Source organism: Xenopus laevis, chromosome 5L, assembly GCF_017654675.1.
Source record: "Xenopus laevis strain J_2021 chromosome 5L, Xenopus_laevis_v10.1, whole genome shotgun sequence".
In the NCBI taxonomy this organism is placed as follows: domain Eukaryota; kingdom Metazoa; phylum Chordata; class Amphibia; order Anura; family Pipidae; genus Xenopus; species Xenopus laevis.
The window spans coordinates 148,747,713-148,762,663 of NC_054379.1; the positions used below are offsets into that span (position 1 = coordinate 148,747,713).

The 14,951-nt window shown below is 42.2% G+C and overlaps 1 protein-coding gene across 1 annotated transcript in view; it reads right to left on the reverse strand.

The window, feature by feature from the left end:
* Nucleotides 1–10,638, reverse strand: part of adam17.L (ADAM metallopeptidase domain 17 L homeolog) — a gene marked incomplete at its 5' end in the record, with an annotated part of 63,242 nt that extends 52,604 nt beyond the window's left edge. Inside the window, 3 exon segments of the mRNA NM_001095661.1 lie at nucleotides 71–200; nucleotides 8,602–8,880; nucleotides 10,533–10,638. Of these exon segments, the coding sequence (NP_001089130.1) occupies nucleotides 71–200; nucleotides 8,602–8,734 (263 nt within the window).
* Nucleotides 10,639–14,951: the final 4,313 nt, after the last annotated feature.

Genomic DNA, 14,951 nt, shown 5'->3' on the forward strand with positions numbered 1-14,951 from the left:
TGTTTTCCATCTTGGTTGATAAGAATAAGAGGGAGGTGGCAGAGCTGATGGCAGGAGGAGATCCAGTTACCTTTGGAGTGCAGTAAAGCTCAGCATTCTTTCAACCTGAGACTGAGTCTGTAGATCCCTCTTCCTAAGGGAGTGCTGCTGGATGCTGGACAGAGATAAGACGTCATACTCTGAAAGCATGGAGTCGAGACCTGCGAAAAGACACAAAAAAGTCCTTTCATTAAAACACATAATTAATTAAAACGGTCATTAAGTACAACTTTAACAGAAAGCAATCATAAAAATATTTTAATATCAAGTGTCTACGTGAACTACAGGATAGGCACTGGGAGAGGAGCGTGTGTGGGTGCAAAGCTTTAGAAGTGAATGGCTTCTGGATTCAAGAAACACAACAAGAGAAATATAACAGCAGAGCTGTGGAGTGGAACAAATGTTGGGTATCTGCAGTTGGAGTCGCCAAAAACGTACCGATTCCGTCTCCTAATAACTTTAAATAGAAGCAATGAAAATAATCTGGCAGAAGTAATTCTGTTTCTAAGAACAATACTTTAGTTGATTTTGGGTTGTATTTAACAGCTATTCTACAGCTAAAGGCCAGGTTCCATTAATATATATGTTGTTTTAGGTTTTCTAATTGTTTTTGTTTTATGTAATTTAACTTTGATTTTGTTTTAGAATTACCAAAGTAATACCAAAATATGAAAGTGTTTTTAAGTAATTAATATTATTATTAACATATTATATTAACATATAATATACTGTTAGCCTGTGTGTTTGCACAAACAGATAACAGATAAAATAACAGATAAAACAAATAACAGTCATTAATGACTTAGGGGAGGGTATTGTAAGTAATGTATCAGTGTTTGCAGATGACACAAAATTATCCAGCCCAATTAATTCCATCCAGGATGTGGCACTTGCAACATGATCTTGACAAACTGGCAATCTGGGCAGCTAAGTGGCAAATGAGATTCAATGTTGATAAATGTAAAGTCATGCACCTGGGATGTAAAAATATCCACTTATACCCTTAATGGGACTGCACTAGGCAAATCCATTATGGAAAAGGACCTTGGAGTCCTTGTAGATGATAAACTTGGCTGTAGCAAGTAATGCCAGTCAGCAGCATCAAGGGCAAATAAGGTCTTGAGCTGTATTAAAAGGGGCATAGAGTCAAGGGAGGAGGGGTCATTCTTCCACTGTATAAAGCACTGGTAAGGCACCATCTAGAATATGCCGTACAGTTTTGGTCTCCATCACTCACTCAAACAGGACATTATTGTATTAGAGAGGGTACAGAGAAGGGCAACTAAGCTGGTAAAATGTATGGAAAATCTTAGCTATGAGGAAAGACTGGCCAAATTGGGGATGTTCACGCTGGAGAAGAGCCGCTTAAGGGGTTATATGATGACTATGTATAAATATATAAGGGGATCATATAATAATCTCTCTAATGCTTTATTTACCAGTAGGTCTTTCCAGCTGACACGAGGTCACCCATTCTGATTAGAAGAAAAGAGGTTCCGCCTAAATATTCGGAAGGGGTTTTTTACAGTGAGAGCTGTGAAGATGTGGAATTCTCTCCCTGAATCAGATGTACAGGCTGATACATTAGATAGCTTTAAGAAGGGGTTGGATGGTGTTTAGCAAGTGAGGGAATACAGGGTTATGGGAGATAGCTCATAGTCCAAGTTGATCCAGGGACTAGTCCGATTTATATAAACAATAATAGTCTTTCTGAAGCAAACACACCCGTTTTACCAGTGCAGGGCAACAGTACATTATATTTTAATTACTTTGATACACTTTCGGTTTTTGGCGCTACTGTTCCTTTAAAACCAGAGGAGTCGGAATCAAAGGATTTATGTATTGACTCCACGGCCCTTTATTAGAGAAGAGCTAGGAATCCCTTTGAGCAATGTATGCTAACATATCTATCGGTCCATCAATTAGTAAGCATCTTTGTTAAATACAATGGTGGCGGATCTGCAGCTCAATCACCTCTCGCAGCCCTTAGGGCAGAGACACACGTGGAGAATCGGGGAGATTTAGTCGCCCCGCAACAAATCGCCTCTTCTTCGGGCGAGTAATCTCCCCACAATGCCTTCCCGCCGGCTATAATCGAAATCGCCGGTGGGATGTTTTACGAAGTCGCCCGAAGTTGCCTCACCTTCGGGTGACTTCGGAAAACGAAGCGCACACGTTTAATGTGTTTAAGTGAAAAGTTCACCCCGCCAGGGATTCCTAACTAATGGGCATATGCCTGTAACTCGGAGGCCAGTTAACACCAAGAATAGTTTTAAAGGAGACATATTAGGTAAAAAAAAAAAAAAAAAAACAGTAACAGTGCATTATACTCTTTTAAATATAGAAGAAATGTGCGGTGAAAAATTGTGTATCCCAGGCTGTACAGCGGAGCGTCGGCACTCTGCCCACTGCACTGTAGATCTATAGGGAGCTCCAATAAAGGGACATTTTTAAAAAATAATATGAATTTTTAGGCCAAAGTAAAACCAGCACTATATAGTATTCATTATTGCCTACAATATTAGGGGGGTTTCACTTATCTGATATGTCTCCTTTAAACAACCACATAGAGTCACCCTAAAGCCATTTATATCACCACTAAAGGGCCCTTAAGTGTGCCAATGTGGGGCAATGGCTAGGAACCCAACAGTCAACATGCTGAGAGCCGAGCTATACAGGTAGATCTACCACGGAACAATAGGATGTCCCTGTTCTCCATTGCAGGAGGTGAAAGCTACAGAGATAATGCCCTCAAAGAACATTCCTTTCATAATACGTTCCCAGCTGCCCCATGTCATGTGACTTGTGCCTGCACTTTATGAGAGAAATGCTTTTTGGCAGGCTGCTGTTTTTCCTTCTCAATGTAATGTGTCTCAGTGAGACATGGGTTTTTACTATTGAGTGTTGTTCTTATATCTACCAGGCAGCTGTTATCTTGTGTTAGGGAGCTGTTATCTGGTTACCTTCCCATTGTTCTTTTGTTTGGCTGCTGGGGGGGAAAAGGGAGGGGGTGATATCACTCCAACTTGCAGTACAGCAGTAAAGAGTGATTGAAGTTTATCAGAGCACAAGTCACATGACTTGGGGCAGCTGAGAAATTGACAATATGTCTAGCCCCATGTCAGATTTCAAAATTGAATATAAAAAAATCTGTTTGCTCTTTTGAGAAATGGATTTCAGTGCAGAATTCTGCTGGAGCAGCACTATTAACTGATTCATTTTGAAAAAAAAATGTTTTCCCATGACAGTATCCCTTTAACCTGCTCCATGCAACTAACAGCTGCTCGATCATTGAAGCCTACTAGCCTGATTCAGCCCTTTACATGTTGTTCCTACTTGTGCTTTTTAAGAATTTAATGCAGCCATTCCAAGCTATGATAATTGGCTACTTTGTCTTTTTCATCAATCGGGAACTGAAATATGTTTTTGCTCTGCATTTGCTTTACAAATATCTGGTTCCTGTTGATTCCTGCCTTGACTTCTGAGCTCCGAGTTCTTGCCTTGTTCCTGTGCCCCCATTCCCGATCCTTGCCTGTTTATGACTGACCTCCTGGTACTGACCTCGGCCTGCGTATTGGACCTTCCTTGCCTGCTGCCTGCTCGGACCTATCTGCCTGTTATTGGACTCTCCTGGACAGCTGCCTGCCTCCGACCACTGACCTGGTAAAAGGACTTGTGTATTTTGTTAGCTTGCATTGAACGGCCCATTGTTTTCTTTTTCTATAATAAATCACCTTTCTTCATGATATGTCATCTGCTTATCATCAAGCCCCGATCCTGTTATACCCTCGTTACACAGCAAATAGGCTCCCACCTGCCAGCCACAAACCTGTGGCCAAACCTGACACACTGGGGGTTCATTTGGAGGGACTTTGGCCTTTATTTCAACCAAACTTAAAAGTTGTTCACTTCTGAATTAACTTTTAGCATGATGTAGAGATATTCTGAGACTATTTGCAATTGGTTTTCATGTTTTATTATTTGTGGTTTTTGAGTTATTTAGCTTATTATTCAGCAGCTCTCCAGTTTGCAATTTCTGCAATCTGGTTGCTAGGGTCCCAATTACCCTACCAACCATGCACTGAATTGAATAAGAGACTGGATGTGAATAGGAGGGCATACATAGAAAGGTGAGTAATAAAAGGTAGCAATAACAATATATGTGTACAGATCATTTGTTTTTGGATGCGGTCAGTGACAGAAGGTAAATAGTTCAAAAACTATAAAAATAAATAAATAATGAAGGCCAATTGATAAATTGCTAGAATTAGTCATTCTATAACATAGTGAGGGTCAGGGCACACAGGCAGATTAGTCGCCCGGCAACAAATCTCCTCTTCTTAGGTGAACCACCCCTTTAACTATGTTTAGTTAAGATGGAGATAAGAGTAAACATCTGAACCTTTCCCAAATCTGCCCTCCAAATATGTTACATTCAGTCATGGCTAGAATTTTGCTGTAAGTGGTTGCTAGACTATTTCGGTTCAAGACTACCTTGGAGGGTCAACCTCTGGTCAGTGCCCCCCCTAAACTGATAACAAGGCAAACGATACGGGTAAACATTGTTTGTTTACTCCAAATATCACCCTAACTGACCACCAAACTGAGCTTTCTTGCGAGAGCAAACAGACATGCTACCAAGTACAGGCATGGGACCTGTTATCCAGAAGAATGCTTGAGAGCTGCGGGTTTCCAGATAACAGATCTTTCCTTAATTTGGATCTTCATCTTCTACTAGAAAATCATGTAAACATTAAATATTCCCAATAAATTGCTTTTTCCTCCAATAGGGATTAATTACAAGTATGTCTTAGTTTGAATCAAGTACAAGATACGATGTTATTATTACAGAGAAAAAGGAAATCATTTTTTTTTAATTTGGATAAAATAGAGTGTATGGGAGATGGCCTTTCTGTAATGTGGAGCTTATTGGATAACGGGTCCCATACCTGTATTAGTGAATGAGGCTATAATGTACTTTCAATTGAAAAGCACAACAGGAACTTGCAAAACTAGGCATTACTCAGTCTCCTTTCATAGCCAGGGAAGTGCAATATGTTTTGTATAGCTATGCAATTCTCAGTGCCATTCAATATAACCAAAGTCACGGCTGACAGCTCATCTACACGACAAAAGGTCAAATCGACGTGTAATTATCATTTCTTACATTTAAACCCATTTTAGCATGAATGCACGCCATCCCACTCGAGAAATGCTTTTAGATCTTCCAGCTCATGACTTTGGACAGTTCAATAATCACACAAAAGAGAAAGATTTACAAACACGTTACTCCAAAGATCCCTTCGCAAAGGATTCTGTTAAGTCTATGGAGACAACATCAGAATATGGAGTTTACCTCGACGTGTGCATATGGCGGCTTAGCAATGTTAAAACCATAAACACATGAATAAAAAACATTTTTGAAATGTATGCACACGAGCAGCAACAATCATGGTGGCCAAGTTCCTAAATCTACCCAAACAGACTTGGGCTGAAAACCTCTGAATGCACTTGCAGACGATGTCAATACAAATTTATGGGGGTGGTTTCAGGGTGGACTGAAAGCACCCAAAAGTGCCCTGGTGCCATTTAATTACACATTTAAATAATAATAATAATAACTAACAATAACACTTTTTTAAGCTGAGGCAATTCATTGTATTAAAGGAAAAGAAGGGTACAGGTATGGGATCAGTAATCCAGAATGCTCGGAACCTGGGGTTTTCTGGATAACAGATCTTTCCGTAATTTGGATCTTCATACTTTTAGTCTACTAAAAAATCATGTAAATATTAAATAAACCCAAAAGACTGGTTTGGCTTCCAATAAGGATTAATTATATCTTAGTTGGAATCAAGTACAAGCTACTGTTTTATTATTACAGAGAAAAATGAAATCATTTTTAAAAATGTGGATTATTTCTATAAAATAGAGCCTATGCGCTCATTCAGTAATTCAGAGCTTTCTGGATAACGGGTTTCCAGTTAACAGATCCTATACCTATATATATAGTGAATAAAGTACCCCTTACTGTAAAATATAAGGATATTATTAGTCACTGAGGAGTTCCACGACCATATAAAAACACAAGGCCGAAGGCAGAGTGTTTTTATACAGGACATGGAACTCCGAGGTTACTTCTAATATCCTTATATTTTCAAAAAAGGGTACTTTATTTATTATAATACACAAGTTTTAGTGAGTCACGTGACAATAATGACATCACTACTCACCGTTTATAACTGATGACATCACTAGTCACCATTTATAAGGATATAATTGACAAGATATTCATATATATATATATATATAGTGGTGAGCACAACTTTCCCTTGTTTGTTATAGTTTATACAGGAGCAGTGACCAGCTCCATGTTGTAGCTCCCACCCTTCCCAGCTATAGTCAGGTGATCCCACTGGTGTCTAATAAAAGGGCAGCCAAGTATGGAGGTTTACTTTGAAAGCAGCAAGTTAAGTTGCAGGTAAAACCAAGTCCCTTTGTAAAATGTATAATGAAGCAACAGAATTCTTAATGAATCAGATGAAAATTAAGTGTAGGACTGGCCAGATATGGGATGACTTTGACGTAGTTGACCAGCTTAAATATATTGCAATATATGGACAAACAATCCCTGTTTTGTTTAAAGGGTAAGGCATTTTTTAGTAGCAGTATGCACAAAATGTCGCTGTCTTAAATATATTGATAATGGGTTGAGTGCAGAGGACTCTTGTATTTGACTACATATAGATATATATATATATAGATATATATATATAGATATATATATATATATATATATATATATTTATATAATTATCGCTTGCCTGAGACCCCGGACTCAGGTAAAACTGCACCAGCCGAGGGCATTTCTGTAGGAGGAACACACCGCAACCTTCTTCTGCACCTTTCTTTTCTCTAGCCCAGGCCAGTGCACATGTGCAGTAGAGTGAAAAGCAGACATTATGCTTCTAAAACTGGCTATACATGAAAAGATCCACTCATCTGGCTCTAGGGCCAACAATTGGATCATAGCGACGAGGATCAGGCCAAGGACCGCATCAATGAGCCGTATTTTTAAACCTGCCCATCGACATCTGGCCCCAATACTGGTCTAGCAGGACCCTCGGAGGGCCCCATGCATGGGCAGATATGTTGCCAACTAAGTCTGAATGGGCAGCTTAAATCTTCCATGTTTGACTTTACTGTGCATGTGCATCCAGACTGGAACAAAGAGAAGATGCTTGTCAGCTAATGATACCAAACATCTAATGCAGATGAACTTGCCTGGTCAGTCTAAGAGGTGGTCCCTCAACTACAACTCTCTGACTGCTTCTGTTAAGGGATACCTGGACATTCACGACTTATACAGTAAACAGCAAATCAGATCATTGGTGTCTGAAAGTAGCACTGTGGTTATATCCTCCTTACTAGGAAAACCTAAAGGTAGCTTTTACAGTCTGAACATTTAGCCTTCACGGATTACAATAAACCTAAAGTTCTTCCATACCAAAGGTATTGCCCTCAGAACACCACCCTATTATTTAAAACCTGTGCCAACTTCACTCAAGCTTTGTGAAATGTACTGCCCCCGTCATATGATTTCCAATATGTAATGGAAACATACTAGAAGTTTACCACCTGTATTATTGTTATAAGTAACAACGAAACGAAAATGGTGCTGCAACATTCTGAAATGGTGAAGAAATGGTGTAAAAAAACAAAAACAAAAAAAACCCCCACAATTTAGCATCATTTTCTTTGGAGTACACTGTGCGCCTGGCAGTGGGGTTCACACTTAACCCCACACTTCACAAGGCATGGTATAAATTGAGTGATCTACTCTTTGTTGTTGGATATAGTCTTGCACCCCAACCCCCATATTTAACACCAACCAAGAAAGCAACTAAAATCTCCCTGTCAGTAGCAGCTGTTTCTGGCAATTGGGATTATTGTGAAAAAGCCAATGCAGGAGATTTTCATAAGAAAAGTTTAAAAATCTCTTTATTAAATATGTCCCCATATTAGCATTTTAATGAGAATTGGGCTAAACAATACCCTGCCCCCACCATAAAAATAGCTACTTGTGCCAAAAAATAGCATACAAAAGGCCAGCAAATATTACAACACTAAAGCCATTCCACTTGCAAAAGGGTATAATCCAGTACAGGTATGAAACCCATTATCCGGAAACCTGGTTCTCCAGAAAGCTCCGAATTACGGAAAAACGCCTTTCCCATAGACTCCATTTTATCAAAATAATCCAAATTTTTTTGAAAATTATTTCCTTTTTCTTTGCAATAATAAAACAGTAGCTTGTACTTGATCCCAACTAAGATATAATTCATTCTTATTGGAAGCAAAACCAGCCTATTGGGTTTATTTAATGTTTATAAGATTTTCTAGTATGACAATCCAAATTACAGAAAGATCCTTTATCCGTAAAACCCCAGGTCCCGAGCATTCTGTATAACAGGTCCTATACCTGTACTTACATGCATTTAGATTTTTTTGCTTCCAGGATGTTGTTTCTATCACTTCCAATGGCAGGATGACTCCACTTACCTTGATGTTTGGCAGGCATCTCTTTCTGGTTACCATATGGAATGTGCTCAGCTTCAGCCCCCGCCAGACAAAGAAGCAAAACAAGCACAACTTCAACCAGACTCAGCCGACCCAAAGGCCTTAGAGTCTTCATTTTATTTGTAAGGACCGCTGGTAGAACACACACAGAACTCTCTAGGATCAAAGAGTCACAGATCCCACAGCATAATCCAAGTTTCTGATTGTAGCCGAATGATAAAATAGTCCTTCTTCATTCATTCATTTCACCGGCTCTATAACCTGATTAAAGTGGAGAACAAATAACATTAGGTCCATACTCTCACGCCTTAAAATCATTAAAAAGAAAGTTTGTAACTTATATATGTTAAGTAGAAGATGGGAGAGTCAGAGGAGTGAGAGGGTGACAGTCTCAGTAGATGAGAGTCAGAGGAGTGAGAGGGTGACAGTCTCAGTAGATGAGAGTCAGAGGAGTGAGAGGAGTGAGAGGGTGACAGTCTCAGTAGATGAGAGAGTTGGAGGAGTGAGAGGGTGACAGTCTCAGTAGATGAGAGAGTCAGAGGAGTGAGAGGGTGACAGTCTCAGTAGATGAGAGAGTCAGAGGAGTGAGAGGGTGACAGTCTCAGTAGATGAGAGAGTCAGAGGAGTGAGAGGGTGACAGTCTCAGTAGATGAGAGAGTCAGAGGAGTGAGAGGGTGACAGTCTCAGTAGATGAGAGAGTCAGAGGAGTGAGAGGGTGACAGTCTCAGTAGATGAGAGAGTCAGAGGAGTGAGAGGGTGACAGTCTCAGTAGATGAGAGAGTCAGAGGAGTGAGAGGGTGACAGTCTCAGTAGATGAGAGAGTCAGAGGAGTGAGAGGGTGACAGTCTCAGTAGATGAGAGAGTTGGAGGAGTGAGAGGGTGACAGTCTCAGTAGATGAGAGAGTCAGAGGAGTGAGAGGGTGACAGTCTCAGTAGATGAGAGAGTTGAAGGAGTGAGAGGGTGACAGTCTCAGTAGATGAGAGAGTCAGAGGAGTGAGAGGGTGACAGTCTCAGTAGATGAGAGAGTCAGAGGAGTGAGAGGGTGACAGTCTCAGTAGATGAGAGAGTTGGAGGAGTGAGAGGGTGACAGTCTCAGTAGATGAGAGAGTCAGAGGAGTGAGAGGGTGACAGTCTCAGTAGATGAGAGTCAGAGGAGTGAGAGGAGTGAGAGGGTGACAGTCTCAGTAGATGAGAGAGTTGGAGGAGTGAGAGGGTGACAGTCTCAGTAGATGAGAGAGTCAGAGGAGTGAGAGGGTGACAGTCTCAGTAGATGAGAGAGTCAGAGGAGTGAGAGGGTGACAGTCTCAGTAGATGAGAGAGTCAGAGGAGTGAGAGGGTGACAGTCTCAGTAGATGAGAGAGTCAGAGGAGTGAGAGGGTGACAGTCTCAGTAGATGAGAGAGTCAGAGGAGTGAGAGGGTGACAGTCTCAGTAGATGAGAGAGTCAGAGGAGTGAGAGGGTGACAGTCTCAGTAGATGAGAGAGTCAGAGGAGTGAGAGGGTGACAGTCTCAGTAGATGAGAGAGTTGAAGGAGTGAGAGGGTGACAGTCTCAGTAGATGAGAGAGTCAGAGGAGTGAGAGAGTGACAGTCTCAGTAGATGAGAGTCAGAGGAGTGAGAGGGTGACAGTCTCAGTAGATGAGAGTCAGAGGAGTGAGAGAGTGACAGTCTCAGTAGATGAGAGTCAGAGGAGTGAGAGAGTGACAGTCTCAGTAGATGAGAGAGTGACAGTCTCAGTAGATGAGAGTCAGAGGAGTGAGAGAGTGACAGTCTCAGTAGATGAGAGAGTCAGAGGAGTGAGAGGGTGACAGTCTCAGTAGATGAGAGAGTCGGAGGAGCAAGAGGGTGACAGTCTCAGTAGATGAGAGAGTGAGAGGATGTAAATAAAAGTAAAAGATGAGAGAATTTCATACCGCCCAATAATTCCTCTACCCAGGACAGTTCCGATGCTCCTAACACAGCCCGCAGTCCCGGATCGTTGTTTAAAAGTCCCGCAGCGCCCTTACCGTCCAGTTTCTGGATTCCTGCCGGGCAGCTAATCCAGGCGTCACTACTCTCATCTCGCGAGACTATGACGTCACATCACACGCTTCGTGTTGCTGCTTGTAATGCCGCCTTGTGGGAAATGAACATGAGGTCCGGTGTTTTTTGTGAGAAGCCCAATGATTTTCTTTCAAGCATGGCCATTGGTCACGTGTGCCCTCCATATTCCAGCTTTAGAGCAGTTTATAGACTGAAGAAGGGGTCATTTAGAAGAAGACTGAGTTACATAGACCAAAAGTCATCTTTTTAGTCTGCTCCTTATTTTGAAGAATACAGTCTCTGGCCTGGATTTGTGGTCAGGCAACAAAAGCCCAGGCCTAGTGACTAAGCTCTAAACACCATGCCCCCAACACGGACTGTTTTCTTAAAAATTTAATTTAAAATAGAAGCTTCATCACTCTGAAATAAAAAAAACATACTAAATAAAATAACAAAATTCTGTTCCGTTTCTGAAATCAATTTACTCTTCACTGTCCCCCTTTCAGCATCTGTCACTCTTCATGCAGGAGTTGGGTGTCAGTTTGATTGACAGATCTACTTTTGGGTGTGGGGTCTCTTTTATAGCAGATGTATCAGAGCTCTCTGAAATAACTGAATCCAGCACAAACAAAAAACAAATAGAACAACTGACCAGTACAAATGAATGTATAGACTGAGTGGATTTCTGGTGATTTTGAAAGAGTGAGCACTAATAGTACATATTCTAGGTAAAGCAGCAACCCCCCCCCCCCCCAAGACAGTCTCAGTAGATGAGAGAGTCGGAGGAGTGAGAGGGTGACAGTCTCAGTAGATGAGAGTCGGAGGAGTGAGAGGGTGACAGTCTCAGTAGATGAGAGTAGGAGGAGTGAGAGGGTGACAGTCTCAGTAGATGAGAGTCGGAGGAGTGAGAGGGTGACAGTCTCAGTAGATGAGAGTCAGAGGAGTGAGAGGGTGACAGTCTCAGTAGATGAGAGTCGGAGGAGTGAGAGGATGACAGTCTCAGTAGATGAGAGTCAGAGGAGTGAGAGGGTGACAGTTTCAGTAGATGAGAGTCAGAGGAATGAGAGGGTGACAGTCTTAGTAGATGAGAGTCAGAGGAGTGAGAGGGTGACAGTCTCAGTAGATGAGAGTCAGAGGAGTGAGAGGGTGACAGTCTCAGTAGATGAGAGTCGGAGGAGTGAGAGGGTGACAGTCTCAGTAGATAAGAGTCAGAGGAGTGAGAGGGTGACAGTCTCAGTAAATGAGAGTCAGAGGAGTCAGAGGGTGACAGTCTCAGTAGATGAGAGTCAGAGGAATGAGAGGGTGACAGTCTTAGTAGATGAGAGAGTCGGAGGGACAAGAGGGTGACAGTCTCAGTAGATGAGAGTCGGAGGAGTGAGAGGGTGACAGTCTCAGTAGATGAGAGTCGGAGGAGTGAGAGGGTGACAGTCTCAGTAGATGAGAGTCAGAGGAGTGAGAGGGTGACAGTCTCATTAGATGAGAGAGTCGGAGGGGCAAGAGGGTGACAGTCTCAGTAGATGAGAGAGTCGGAGGAGTGAGAGGGTGACAGTCTCAGTAGATGAGAGAGTCAGAGGGGCAAGAGGGTGACAGACTCAGTAGATGAGAGTCAGAGGGGCAAGAGGGTGACAGTATCAGTAGATGAGAGAGTCGGAGGGGCAAGAGGGTGACAGTCTCAGTAGATGAGAGAGTCGGAGGGGCAAGAAGGTGACAGTCTCAGTAGATGAGAGTCAAAGGAGTGAGAGGGTGACAGTCTCAGTAGATGAGAGAGTCGGAGGGGCAAGAGGGTGACAGACTCAGTAGATGAGAGTCAGAGGGGCAAGAGGGTGACAGTCTCAGTATGTGAGAGTCGGACAGTGGTGACAGTCAGAGGAGTGAGAGGGTGACAGTCTTAGTAGATGAGAGAGTCGGAGGGGCAAGAGGGTGACAGTCTCAGTAGATGAGAGAGTCAGAGGAGTGAGAGGATGACAGTACAAATGAATCATGCATGAGAAGAGAATGAGGAGCGACAGATGCTTAGAGGGGAATGGTGAAGATGAACTTGATTGTTACAGAATTTGTAATAATAATATTGATTGATAATTATTTGGAAAGTTTCTTACTTTGATTCACAGACGGATGAAGCCTTATATTACATATTCATTTTTGCAATAGTTCCCCTTTAAAAGTCACCCCTATAGAATGGTCGAATGCATCTCTAAAAACATGTAGACTTCCATTTTCACATGTATTTTATTTACAGCTTAGTCATGCCCTTAAAGTGGACCTGTCACCCAGACATAAAAAGCTGTATAATAAAAGTCCTTTTCAAATTAAACATGAAATCCAAATTCCTTTTTTTTTAATTAAATACTACCCCTCCCTGCTATCCCCAGTGTATTATAATAATAAAGACCAAGACACTGCAGGCTGCTTTGCTCAAGGAACAGTACTTTATTTGGGAGAAAATCTCTGTGTTGCCGGAGGGGACCTGAAGGAAATGCAATTTGCAGGTAAGAATTTTTAGATTTCCTTCAGGCATTGGGGAGGGTTGTGTAGGGACAGTATCCCTCCACTGCTTCATTTCTGTGAAATAGTATCCCCTTAGGGGGGGAGGCAAGAGTTTTGAATCCTGGAACTTTTTTATTGTAATACCAGAGCTTTCTTTTGCTCCTCTACCTTCCTGCAGGCAAATAGAGAGGTTAAAAAAGCACAAGAAAAAAGAGCATATAAATTATAATAAAAAAGATTGCTAGGAGAGACGTAGAGAAGACATGGAGAAGTGTTATACACATGAAGGAGGTGGAGGCATCATAGGGGGTTATAGAGAACAGGACTGGGACTGCATGTTCCTCCTTGCTTGTTTATATGGAATCCCACTGTGGTGAATGTCTTTAATACTACCTGTTTGGTAAGTTTAGCTGTTGCCTTCAGGCAGGGTCAGAATGGGGGGCTGAAGGGCCCACCGGGACTGCTTGTCCAGGGCCCCCCTCCGGCCTCCCTGCCCCTACTGTTAAGCGCAGCCGGCGCCCAGGCACGCTGCTGCGAACGGCGCATGCACAGGTGGTGCTGCGCAGCGCCAATTTTTTTTTTGTGGAGGATTTCAAAATGGAGAGAGGGGGTCTGGCCAGTCTGACACTTTCCAAACATCCAGGAGCTCTGGTGATTGGAAAAAAGTTTGCCTCTTGTTGAGACCAGGCACATTGCCAGTCTCTTTGCTACAGAGTTGTCCCCCACCCTTGCCTGCTGGCATCGTTGGGAAGAACCACCTTGTAGACTATGATCCAAGGAACTCCCTTGGTCACAATGGGTTTTGTCCACCACTTAAAGGAACAGTTCGGCAAAAACTGGAAAGATATATAGGCTGTGCAAAATAAAAAAAATATTCTTATATAGTTAGTTAGCCAAAAATGTAATGTATAAAGGCTGGAGTGACTGGATATCTAACAGAACGAAACACAACTTCCTGCTTTTCAGCTCTCTAACGTTGAGTTAGTCAGTGACTTTAAGGGGGGCCACATGGGACATAACTGTTCAGGGAATTTGCAATTGAACCTTAGCATGCAGGTTAGATTCAAAAGCAACAGTTATGACCCATGTGGTCCCTCCTCAAGTCACTGATTGGTTACTGCTTCAGTGGAAATCAAGAAAGCTGCAAAGCAGGAAGTAGTGTTCTGGCTATTATGTTACACATCCAGTCTCTTCAGCCTTTATACATTACATTTTTTGGATAACTATATTGAAACATTTTCTATTTTGCACAGGCTATCTATTGGCCCAGTTTTTAAAAAAGGCTTTTATCAACCTGTTGTCCAAATAGGAAACAGTCGGAACCCCTTGAGTCCTCAAGTAAGCTACTACAACTAGTAGAACTTTGGTGATGACCCAGGGAGACAGAATGAAAGACAGAGACACAAAATAATGATTTGTTTTGAAACTGATCACAATCTTAGTCATTGCTGTGTGTGCCAGATATGGATATGAAGATAGGTATTAGTGATGTGTGGATGGAGAAAAGCCAGCCCTAAAGCCAACCTGTGCCCGGCTTCTCCCTCAATTTATAGACCTGCCTGCCAATGACATCACAGTAGGGGCGGGGCAGGTGCATGCCTATAAAACCAGAAGCCAGCAGTCTAAGTTTGTGGGCATGAAGAGCAGGCAGAAGAGCTCAACCTGAACCTGTCCGCAACAAGGTCGGGCCGAACCTGCCCATTCCGTGAGTCTCAGGCTGGACCACACATCATGAATAGGTATCTTGAAGGTTGAGTGTGGTTATGAAGTTGCCTCTTTCAAAGACTGAAACATCTAATCTGATCCCCTTAATCTTAAATTGG